Below are 12,820 nucleotides of genomic sequence, written 5' to 3'. Positions count from 1 at the left end.
TGAGATAAGGGAAGCACGTTCAGGCTGCCTGTGGCAGATTCAAGGACAATGGAGTAATCACAATCTTCAGGCTTACAGTTTACAGCACAGTTAGTTTCATAGGCTATGCGAAAACGGTCAGCATATTCTAAAGGGCTTTCCCCTACTCTCTGTTTGACCTGGGTTACACTGGTCCAGGGGTATGACCCCTGACCTAAAAGTTCTTCAACCTCATACTTGTAAGTGGAGTAGGCCTCACAGTACTCAGTCCAGTCTGAAGGAACGAAGGGGTGGGGTCTAATTGTTTGTACAGCTTTCAGTTTACTGGTAGGGATTAATCCTTCCACCAGTGCTTGTATGTCAGCAATGCCCAGATTTTGTTGTCTGGCAATGGCTTCTATCTTATCCCATAAAACTTTATTTGGGCTGTACAGTTTGAAAGGTTCTATCCCTGCAAGCAAACTATTTTTCTCAGCTGGGGTTAGTCTGGTCAATGACCCATATTCATGCCCAGCCCCCATTTCAGTGTTCTGGTCGTCCCACTCCGAATGTCGGATTGGGGCGGCAAAGACTGTTTTTCTGGGTTCATATGCCTCAACAGAGGACAATCTGATATTTTTGACCTCTGTGGTTAATTTACTTTTTGCTTGTGCGGAAAGAACCTCTGGGTTGTATGGGGGAGGGATTTCAACCTGTGCATTCAATATTGGGCGTGCCTTTTCATACGGTCCCTCCTCTCTGTTATCAGGAAGTGGGGCGGATCCCTGAGTGGGGGCCACCTGCACTTCCCGGTAAGAGTCAGTTGGGATAGAGGGAGGAAGAGACTTGGCAGCATTTTCTACTTTGTCACAAAACTTTCCCAGCCCCTTATTAAAACCTCCCTGATCATGGCCCACGTGCACTTCCTTTAATTTTGCTATTCTGTCACGTGCATCCAGGTCATACCACTCATTAGCCCCATTAGGGATTGATTTCATTGGTACGCCTCCCATTTTACAGCGAGCACAAACGGCTATAAATTTGGGTTTATCTGACGCCTATTTTGTTTCTAAGCAATCTTTTCTTGATCACAAAAAAGGTTTTTAGCAACGTAAGGCAATGAATCTTATTTTTATCCTCAAATTAGTTTTTAATAGAATAGAAGTGAGTTCTACTCATGAAACCACAAAGTATCTTTTTACTCCTGGTCACATATACTGGTCCTTACCAATTTGGGTCTTATTTTATTCTACTCGGTATCGTTCCAGATGCATCCCTGGCAAACAACTCCTGAATCTATTTTACTTGTTTAAACAAGGGGATCCCTTTATCTGAATGGAAGAGACTGGCGCAGGTTTGCGATGCCTACTGGACTCACACACCGTTCCAGGGACGTACTCCTGTAGGGGTAGTGACTGCTCTCAATGCCCACCGGGGACCCCTTTCTTAAGTACGCTTCAATGCACTGCCTTCTACCATTAACCGTAACGATGCCATCAGCGACTTTGCTTTATACTATCACACAAGTATAATTAACTCCTCACTCCTATCGAAGTGAAGCTCTCTCGTTCCCCTTTACCAATCTTCCATTCAGATAACCTTATCCAAACAATAAAATAAATAAATACTACCTTATTTGTTGTTTTGCCAGGGGTGTCACCAAGGAATTATTGCCCGCGCATCCTCCACCAAAAACTGTTAGGGGTTACAGTTTTGACCCATAGACCAGATATGCGAAATGAAGACCAGGAGTCAGGATATTCAATCATCGGAGAGAGTTTTACTGAAGAATAGTTTGCAGTTTCATCAATAGAGTCAGCTTCAGAGTCTCTCAGGGCGGTGTCAGGCCAGACTCTACTCTACACAAAATTACCACACCAGTTATACCAATTTCAAGGGCATGATTTACATCATTACAAACACGTGGAATATTACTGATTGGCATAAAGTCTAAACAATGTGTCACGCGAGAATAGATAGGAGATGTTGTTGTTGTTAATCAGGATGTATACATCAGACTATCCCAAGATTGGGGTGGTGTTGACTTCAGGGGAGTCCTAGAAAGACGCCAAGAGGTCTAGGGTGTGAGAAAAGCGGTCCAATCCAGTCGAAAGACCTGCACAGAACATGTAACACACACACACACACACAAGACTCTAGGGCACATCTCTCCTCCAAGGTTAGCGCAGCAGTGAGCTTATCAACAGAACAAGATATCAACACCACATGACAAACACATCTCCAGAAAGAAAAGTATGACTAATATCATCCACCTCATTCTATAAAAGAAATATAAAGAAATATAAAGACAAAAATGTACTTCTATCAATGGGAAAAATCACACTATATAAATGGGAAGAAATCACAATTGGGAGGCTCAAATCCTCCCACCCCTTCCTGTCCTGGGGTTACTAACAACAGGCAGGATTCACCTCTTGGAAGTTCTAACTTTCTCTCCAAGGCCCTGTTGGTCAGGACCCAGAGATATAGGTCAGGCTATCTATGTCAGGGCACATAGATAGGGGTCAGACTGTCTTTGTCAGACCGTCTCTGGAAAGCAAATTAGACACCATACAGCAGACATAGAGTCAAAATCATATTAAATAATAGTTAAATGTATTAATGATCACATAACATTGATTGTCAATAATTCATTATTTTGAAAGGATAATAACTGATTATTTAATTCATGAGGTTATTAAAAATCATTCAAAAGGATAAGATGCATATGATGAAGATGCATATGATGAAGAGGCAAGGGTGTCGGCCCACTCCCCCCTTCACAGGTAAAAAAAAAAAAGCGCACACAGCCCTACTCATTTAATGTATATCAGTTCATGGTTTGTGTGTGTATAAGAGATAATACACAGATAGAGAAAATGTCAGTATTTCATTGAGACTTGAGATTAAATAAACAGCTTAAGTATTGTAGAGCTTGTAGTATTAATTTTTCACATGCAGTTACACATTGTCGGTTAAAAACAAGAAAAAAACAAGGAGTGGCTGGTAGATTTTGAAATCCACCAGCCACAGTGGCCGGTGGACAAAAAAGTTAATTTCCATCCCTGCTACAAGGGTACTTTTATATAATAAACATTTGAAATTAAGTTAAGTTAAGATGATTTGAATTAGTGACAGCTTACAGTGGCTCTGTTGTTAAATGTATCTTTGGATCTGTTGCACTTGCAGGAGCCTCATTCAATGGTGTACGCTGCTCTACACTTCTCAAAAAAGAAAACCAGAAGAGCAAACAGACATGCCGAGTATACAGATGTTGTGTATTCTGCTACTAGATAGTCCAACAATGACACATCGACAAATATTGTAGACTACTGTTATGTTTACAAGCTGTATTTTTAATCAAGACGCTAATATTTATATGCTATAGCTAATGCCATACATTTAAAAAGTGTATGTGAGTTTGCAATGTTTAGTATTTTTGATGCAATAAAAGTTGTGAAATCATGTGAAAGTTCCACTGAGAACTTTAATTTAGATGGTTTATATTCTGGATCATGAAGATATAAGCAGGCCCTACAGAAGAGGCAGGGTTGTGAATGAGATCATTTCCTATCAGACCTTGACAGGAAGAAGCTTGTCAGTGTAGAATGAGACGTGCTGAGGGGAACTTCAGCGGAGCAGATTACAAAAACTGAAAATATACATCAAAACATAAATTGTTATAATTTTATTTATGCACACTAGGGTTGTAACGGTATGAAATTTTCAAGGCATGATAATCGTCTCAGAAAATATCACGGTTTCATGGTATTAAAAAAACTTTATTGTTTTGCTCTGTTCGTTATTATTATAATCATCAGCTACAATGACCCATCAATAAATGAAAACAGATTTTTTTATTATTATTATTTAACATAAACTTTAAAAAAAATCTTATGAAAGTATGAGTCTACCTTTTTGGGGGGGAAATACAAGAAATTAAAAAAATCCCTAATTTGAATGTTGCAAATGCGCAGTAGCACAAGTGAGATTTCATTTTTTTCTCCAAAACCGTGTATAAGCAAATGCTCACGGTATGATAATCGTACACATCAATACGTGTACAATACGTGTACACGTCAATAAGCCATACCGTTGCAACCCAAATGCACACATTTCACAACACTAGTACTTTTTGAACAGCAGCAGCAGGCTATTGCCTGATCGTGATTATCATTTTGATAATATAACTCAAGACAATTTATTAGCAGAACATGCTTATTAATAAAACATTGTGTTTAGACCATGTAGAAAAAGAAAAATATATAAAATGTTTTCTTAAATGTCTGTGTCAGTGGGTGGGTCACAGTTTTTCCACTCACTAACACCCAGCTAATCTCTCTCTCACACCCCTCAATGCAGCTAAACCACACAATAATATTCACACTGCTTTCCATAACCACAAACAAAATACCCCATCGTTTATGAGGTAACAAGTCACAGACGACAATAAAAAAAATACATAAATTAAATATAAATAAATATAGGTTATACTTCAGGGAATGCATGCAAAGTTATAGACAGATTCTTAAGCTAAAATGTGTAAAGAATTTAGTAAATCAGTTCTAATAACAACCAAATAGTGAGAAGTTAAAATAATTCAAGATCACAGTGGTTGTATATAACTTATCTGCTTGCATTCAGATACAGTGTATTGCTTGAGAGACTTATTTTAACTAAAACATTTAAATAGATTTCTCTTGGCTTTCAGTCATTGTCATCCTATTTGATCTTTTCCCAGGACAAGCTCATTGACTTTAAAACATAACACAATGCATAAAAAAACAACAACAGGTAAACACCTGTGAAACAAACAATACATAAAATGAATACTTCAAATTAACAGTCAGTGCATTTGGACCTATTTTACTTTTCAACAATATTTTTCTTAAGGCATAATCAATTGTTTAGCACTGCCGTACTGAAACTGGATTTCTTCGCTTGTATGCATGGGAAATTATCATATTGAGCTTTAATATAGTACCAGGTCTTATTTTTAATATTGTGTTGAAAAATCAATGATAATGCAATTTTTTTCCACAATGCACTGTTAAAACCTGCAACTGCATGCATACTACACGTTAGTTCCTTTCACATGTTAACCAATGGTTTATGAATCCAATCCAAAGCGCTTAGGTTGCGGTCACCCTTTCTTTCTGAAAGTAACAGAACAAACAAACAACCTTAAGCACGCTTAGGTCTCTGTGGGTAAAAGTTTCCATGCATCATCTTATTGCAGAGAAGCCTAAGTGTCAAAACAAAGCACAGACAACTGTGATCTGGCTATGTTTAGAGATTGTCCACCAGCATTACCTGCTAAAACTTTATATTAAACTCAATCGTTATGAATGTTTTTTTTTTTCAGCAGTGGTTCAAAAATGTGCCACACACAAGATCATTAGACACTCTGGATCTGAAGGTGCAGCTGACAGAAGCTCATTCAGTATTTCTCATTGCAAAATTCTTACAAAAGCTAATTTCTAGTATCAAATGCATTCAACTACCACAGCTTTTAAAGCCCCAAAATCACACAATCACAAAACATATATACTGCCTAGTATAGTGAGTAAACTGTCTATTAGCTTAAAGTTAGCAAGAATAAAATATTATGTTTTTTATGCGCCAGGCTGGCGCATTAACTACAGATAGATCTGTCCCAGCCTCGGATGTTAGGATTTATCAGATCGATGTTGGATGGCCCTCATTAGGGCACTGCATCAAGTTGGCCTAGGCTGTTGGTGGGATGGCAGTGGTGTCTTGCTGTGGCAAGTCGCCCTGGGCTCCTGTCAGTACAACAGCAGGAGCTTGTATCCCTACCCGGCCTCCTCTCAGTCCAGGGTTGTCTGGCCAAGGCCCACCCCTTTCTCTGCGTTTGGGGGTTGTTAATAATGCAGATTGGTGTGAAGCAGAATGGATAGCGACTCTGCCAGTGGTTGTGGGGCAGGGTAGGCATCTCTTTGCTTATGCGCAGTCAGACCAACTTTGCTTACCCCTCCCCCCAGAGCTTATTGTGGCCGCCACTTTCCGGCGGCCCCTGGCCTCATTCTGGGAGGAACGGCCAGAACTGGTTGGTAGTATGTGTTTATTACTTCACTTCTTGCGCTATGTCTTCTGCTCCACCTTCTTAGGGCTCGGGTCGAGCTGAACTTCGCAACCGTCTGCTTTGCGAGGGTTGGTCGGATGCTCCCCTGAGGCTGAAGCATTGCCATGGCTAATGCCTTGCATGGACGGCAGGCCGCTGGATGAACAGGCGGCCAGTATGGAGGCAGGTGACGTAAGTTGTACCCCCCTCGTTTCAGAGGGTTCAGGGTGTTTTTCTGCTGAGTACACTGCTGTTGGCAATTTGTTCTAGGTCCATGCTTATAGGCGCTGCCCAGGGGACTGCTACGTCACAGAGTGGGATGGACCGGCCCCAGGATGAGGCCAGCTGGCGGTGAGAAGCCAGCTTGGGCAGTCCGGGCATTTGACTCCAGGACAGGTAGTATTCCTCAGCAGGCTTCCATGCAAGAGAGTCTCGATGTCTTGGCCCGTGTGTGCCGGGGAGGGTTCTCCACAACGATGTCGGCTGCAGCAGAAACCTCGTCAACTAGTAGGCCCTTTATGGTCTCCCTGGGGTTGAGTCCCCAGTTAGTTACTGGATGTCCAGTTCTTCGTCAGCCAGCAGACAAGCTACTGTCAGCCTGGGGTCACAGCGGCCGGTTTTCCCAACCAGCCAGAAAGAGAAGTGGGCTGCTAGCAGGTAGCTGGCCCCTCCAGGACTCCCTGTAGGATCGCTATACCCTATCTCTAGGGTAGTAGGCCTCACCAGGCTTCCCTAGAGGTGGGCTTCTGGCCCCCGAGGGGGTGTGCCTGGGCATCAGTCACTGGACAACTAGCACAAACTGCTAGTAGGTAGTAGGCCTCACCAGGCCTCCCTGAGGGTGAGTTCCTGGTTCCAGTCTCTGTGGCAGTAGGCATGGATTGCTAGCAGGTAGCAGGCCGCTCCAGGCCTCCCTAAGCCCTACTATCATGCGGTAGACCCCGCCAGGCCCCCCTCCAGACGAGCCTCTGAGTTGGGGTGCTCGGGCAGCTAGCATGGTCTGCTTCCAGGTAGTAGGCTGTTCCAAGCCTCCCTGAGGGAACGAGTCCCCGGTTCCAGCTACACCGACAACTTTGACCGTTATCAGGTGGTAGGCCTCACCAGGTCTCCCTGAGGACGAGTGCCTCTGTCTGGGCGCACAGGCAGCTAGCATGGATGGTTATCAGGTGACAGGCCTTACTAGGCCTCCCTGAGGGAATGAGTTTCGGTTCTCAGCTGCTGGAGCAGTCAGCCTCGACTGTTGTCAGGTGGAGGCCCATTCAGACCTCCCCGGGGAATGGGTTCCCAAGGCGGGAACACATAACTGGCTTTATACTGACAGCTAGTGGTTGCCTGATATCGAGTTTCCGGCATTAGACGTCAGCACCTGAGGGCGGGCTCATACCCTAGCACGATGAGGCGCCGCTTCTGCTTCTTGGTACCTTCAGGACAGGGACCTGCCAGCCTACAGCATGGTTTACCTACCAGGCAGGCTTATGAGTTCCCCTCAGGGAGGGTTGTCTGTGAGCTTACGGCCGGCATGAGTCTGGCCTGGCCTCTCGGGGCCTCCCAGTTAGATCAGCCCGTAGGCCTGTCCAGCCTCCTGAGCACCCCTGTAATATTTGTGTTCAGTAGATCCTAGGATCGAGCAGACAAAACTGCTCTAAACAAGGGTTAGAAAGCACTATGCTGAGTACTGCTCTCCAAGATACCCGTCTCCGAGATCCGGTTTGAGGAGGACACTGCCGGTTTGCAGTCTCTCAGTCTGGATGCTTCATGAGTAGGCAAAGGTCCGGAGGCTCTGTTTTCAAACAGACAGGGTTGGCCAAGCCGAGGTGTTCCACATAAGTGAAGCCAGGTCAGGGCTCCCTGGTGGCATTCGGTGAAGGAGTACCCTCGGGTCCCCTAGCCACAATCCCTTAAAGGGACCCCTTTGATTGAAGTAGTTGGTCCCAGGCCTTTGAGCACCTGAGGGTAAGAGACCTCAGATAAATCGATAAGGTCCTCTTAGGCGTATAGCTTGGGCTATGACCGTAAGGAATGCTGTCACTGACAGCCTAGTGTGACCAGAGGGGGAGTGGTTAAGGCATTTCAATTGTATTTGCTTGTCCTGACAGTTGTCACTGCCTGTGGGTATGCACTCCCCTCAGCATGGCAGCGTGGGTATATCGTTCCACGTAGCGTCAACTAACGCAGCGCGAGTTCCCTTTCGAAAGGGAACCTCTCAGGTTACGTATAAAACCATTGTTCCCTGAGAACAGGGAACGAGACAGCGCGTCTTGTTGTCATGCCTTGGGGCCAGCCAGCCAACAGTCCCTTCAGACGAAGTGGATAGCATCATGTTTGCACAGATCCCTTATATACTTCCTGGTCGTGCAGTGATGACGTCACAGGCTGTCGCCGGTCAATAGGATTGATGTGATTTGATAGCGATTTCAGACACCTGTCACGCTGAAGGCATTCCCCATAGTGTCAACTGACGCAGCGTCTCATTCTCTGTTCTCAGGGAACAATGGTTACATACATAACCTGAGACGTTTTCTATTGACTGTGCATAGGGGCACTACAGTGGGTACAGTACCCCTTACATGTTTCACTCTTTGTTATATTGCAACCATTTGCTAGAATCAAAAAAATCTAAAGTTAATTTGGACTCAAGCTGGACTCAAATGAAGGAGTAGAACCATTTCAAGGATGATCAGAAGAAATATACAGCACCTGAGTTAAATATATGAGAGTTAAAGCAAACTGTCTGAATACTTAGGACCATGTGATATTTCAGTTTTTCTTTTTTAATAAATGCAAAAACATCAACAATTCTGTGTTTTTCTGTCAATATGGGGTGCTGTGTGTACATGAATGAGAAAAAATGAACTTAAATGATTTTAGCAAATGGCTGCAATATTAGAGTGAAAAATGTAAGGGGGTCTGAATATATTTTCCGTACCCACTGTATGTGCAGGATAATATAGTTAGTGGACATAAGGTTAAAATAATCAATAAGGCATACTTTCGACAGGTTGAATTTTCTGAAATAGTTTATGACTGGTTGAGCTATAAGAACTAAGACAATATAAAAATGTTTCCAATAAATACATTGTACTTCTAGACTCCCTACAGTACAAACTATATACAGTAAACATCTTTTTGTGAGTATGATGTTACTGAAACAAAGACTATCATGTTGATCAAACACTGGGCCAGTTTTTTTTATTCTGAGCGTGCTGTGTAACAAAGAACTAAAGAAAATAAAAGGCCAAAAACTACTGAAAATTAGACTTCACAAGAATTAAATATTACCAGTCGATCACCAGATTCACAGAAACTCCAATCATGAGCATAAGAACAAAAGATAAGCCACATCACATGCTATACATCTTTGGTCAGAAAGCCTGAATGGAAAAAATGACAACAGCCAATCAGACCAGACTCATCTAAATCAGAAAGACAAGGCTTGACTCCTCTAAACCCCGGCGTTTCTCACCCACACATCTTACAAACGCTCCATAAGATGTTGCCAAATGCACAGAGGACTTCAACTAAACTTGTGATATTTTTTCTACTCTTTAGGACAGGTGTGTATGCTCTGGAAGAGAGATACCGGTATGTTCTGCTAATGTATTTTTACCTTGTATTTATGAATGCTCTGATGGTCCTGCGTGTGCTTTTTCTTCTCAGGCTTCATCACATCAGCTGCTGTCGTTCAAAAGAAAGTCCTGGAGACCTTCTCTGCAGGCGAAACTATAACTTTAGAGTGCACGATTTCTGAAAAACACGAGAACTACTACTCATGGTTCAAGCAATCTCTGGGAGAAGCTCCAACATCCATCCTCAGTCTCTATGTTGACGCTGAAACACCAACGTTTTACGGAGACTTCAAGAATGACACAAGATTTACAGCTGTGAAGAAAAATAATTATTTTGCTTTAACTATAAAAGAATTAAAGGCATCGGATACTGGAATCTATTATTGTGGTACCCGTGACTACGATCTTATAACTTTTAGTAATGGGCTGTTTTTATACTATAAAGGCAAGTAAAACTAGCAAAACAATATATAAAAAGCTATAATGTAATGTATTTAATGTATAATCCTAAACATTTTCTCATTTAAGGGTTAAATACAAGACAGCATCATATTCAGCAGTTTCTGTCCGCAGTGGACTTGAGTACTGAGGTGAACAAGCACAAGTTTAACCGAGGAGACTCCGTGAATCTTCACTGCACTGTCCTCACTGAAAGATGTGTGGAAAATCACAGCGTCTACTGGTTTAGACAGGAATCAGGAGATACACATCCAGGACTCATATACAAGCAAAGAAACATAAATGATCAATGCAAGAAGAGCTCTGAGAGAGACTCCCATACACAGTCTTGTATCTACAATCTCCCCAAGAGGAACCTCAGTTTAACCGACGCTGGGACTTACTACTGCGCTGTGGCCATGTGTGGAGAGATACTGTTCGGGAATGGAAGTAGGCTTGAAATTGGAGGTGAGAAAATATACACACACAATATATATCAAATCATCTTAATAGCAGTTTGAATATTTAGATTTTTTTTTTTTTTAATCTTAGAACCAATTTCTGAGTTGGCCTCGACTGACTTTAAGGTCCCACTTTTGGTTGCAACAAATATATTGTGCTTGGTGATCATCGCTATCCTTCTATGGAAGAGAGCACATAAACGACAAGAAACATTTTCTGGTAAGCCATTTGCATTTTAAGAATATTTAAGATCATATTGTGTAATAATGTTGATTATTAAAGCATAACTGATACTGATTATATTAAAAAGTTTATATTTAAAAAGTATAACAGTCAAAAAAAGATGAGATTAAATCCACCTGAATTTAAATAATGTTCTATTGTAAAATATAATGAAATGTTGATTTTATCACTGAGATGTTATAGAGAGAGGTTTGATTATTTTAGAGTTCTTTCTGAAAAATAAACATATTTGCATATTAAAACTGCAACTATAAAGAAAATTCATACTCTTTGCAGAAAACCAGCGATTACAAACAACACTTTCTCTGTCTTCTGCTAATGAGGTAAAATGTAGATATCGCTGTGCTCCTTATATTTGATGTTTTATTAATTTATCCATGTGTATTGAGTGTACTTTGGTTCTGGTTTCAGTGTGTACCAGAGGAGATAAGCTACGCAGCGGTACATTTCACTGGAAGAAACTCAAACAGACATGAGACTGAAAGAAGCTTATTCACATATGTAGTGTACTCAGCAGCTAGAGATTACAATATCAAACAATAATTATGTGAGATAACTTTTAAATTAAAGTAATATTCCCCTATGTGTTGGGTGCATTTGATGTATCTGAATGCTGTTGTAATCTCTAATAAAATGAATGCCATTGTCTTTGAAAAACATTTTGTTTTTATACCACTAGTGTTTCTATCATCATCCACAACAGGCCTACCAGTACAAACACTTAATGATTCCTCTAGAAACATAAGGTTCTGGAAAAACATTTCATAAAAAGTTTTTTTTTAGTTGCTGATAGTCTTGTTCTTTCACACACAAATTGTGTGTCTTATATTAATGAAATAATGATCATAAAAACAAAACTGAAATATTGCAATATACAATGTTTGTGACTAAGAGGGGAAAAATACAACCGGGTTAAACAATGTGTGGCCCCAAATAAGAAGAAATATTATGCCCTCTTTGTTCATGGCCACTCAGTTACAGTAGCCTATAGCAGGCTTTTTTTTTTTTTTGCACTGATCACCTTAAAGGGATAGTTCACTTTAAAATGAAAATTCTGTCATCCTTTACTCACCCTCAAGTTGCTATAAACCTGTATGAATTTCTTTCATCAGCTGAACACAAGGGAAGATATTTTGATGAATTTCAGTAGCCAAAGAGTTAACTGGAGCCATTGACTTCCATAGTATTTTTTTTCCTACTTTGGAAGTCAATGGCTCCAGTTAACTCTTTGGCTACTGACATTCATCAAAATATCTTCCCTTGTGTTCAGCTGATGAAAGAAATTCATACAGGTTTAAAACAACTTGAGGGTGAGTAAAGGATGACAGAATTTTCATTTTAAAGTGAACTATCCCTTTAACCAAAATACGTATGCATGTATTAAAAATAATTTAAAAAAAATGCATAAGTTAAAGGTGTTTTAAACTTATCTGAACCAGATGAAGCAGGATTTCTCTGGAGTGTGAAGTTGCTTTGATAACACTAGTGTATTTAACTGTATTTCACTCCCCCTGCTGTTGACAATCGAAATTGCAATGGTGACGCAGTAAGCCTAAGTATTAAAATGCAGTTCAAGAACCAAAATGTTTTCAATTCAGCCCCATTGTATAGACCAAGCCTACAGTCTCCCTCTCAGATACTGAAGCTTTCGCGCCTCGATCCCCCCCCCCCACCCCCACCCATAACTTTACATCTGAGGCCTTTAATGACTCCATTTGTCCATTGTTTATTTCTAAAGAAACACGACAATGTATAAAAGGCTCCATTACCTTGTATCTTACACTATCGTCCCATATAAGCTGTTTTTGTAAAAATAGGCTAACGATTGCGTCATAACCAACGCGACTCTGTCGCACAGTTGAGAAATTACCGTATAGACCTGAGGAGACGCTCAGAAGCAATCTTTTACTGAGACAGTCGGGGGGAAGTGGAGACATAAAGTCTGATAAAGTCAAGGGAGAAGAAAGGGGAGAAGACCATAGTGAGCCAAAAGCAACAGGACAAAACAGTTAAACAACATGATTCAGATTACACTTTCCACAACTACTAGAAGACCTACAACTGTCAGACAGGA

The 12,820-nt window shown here is 41.3% G+C and overlaps 1 protein-coding gene across 1 annotated transcript; it reads left to right on the top strand.

Annotated features, from left to right (window-relative positions):
- The first annotated feature begins 9,195 nt into the window (after positions 1 to 9,195).
- Positions 9,196 to 11,359, top strand: LOC137085898 (uncharacterized). The gene is made up of 6 exons (XM_067451972.1): positions 9,196 to 9,591; positions 9,695 to 10,048; positions 10,132 to 10,509; positions 10,594 to 10,722; positions 11,023 to 11,069; positions 11,158 to 11,359. The coding sequence occupies exons 1-6, from the start codon at positions 9,528 to 9,530 to the stop codon at positions 11,287 to 11,289; spliced, it is 1,104 nt and encodes a 367-aa protein (XP_067308073.1). The 5' UTR covers positions 9,196 to 9,527; the 3' UTR covers positions 11,290 to 11,359.
- The last annotated feature ends 1,461 nt before the right edge of the window (positions 11,360 to 12,820 follow it).

This window comes from Pseudorasbora parva, chromosome 1, assembly GCF_024679245.1.
Source record: "Pseudorasbora parva isolate DD20220531a chromosome 1, ASM2467924v1, whole genome shotgun sequence".
NCBI lineage: Eukaryota > Metazoa > Chordata > Actinopteri > Cypriniformes > Gobionidae > Pseudorasbora > Pseudorasbora parva.
Note: the sequence above shows the minus strand (reverse complement) of the source record. Positions and strands in the feature narration are given on the sequence as shown.

Coding starts and splice junctions, on each gene's coding strand:
- LOC137085898 (XM_067451972.1), top strand. CDS start 9,528: ATGTTGCCAAATGCACAGAGGACTTCAACTAAACTTGTGATATTTTTT. Junction 9,592..9,694: donor TTTTCTACTCTTTAGGACAG/GTGTGTATGCTC, acceptor TTTTCTTCTCAG/GCTTCATCACATCAGCTGCT. Junction 10,510..10,593: donor AAGTAGGCTTGAAATTGGAG/GTGAGAAAATAT, acceptor TTTTAATCTTAG/AACCAATTTCTGAGTTGGCC.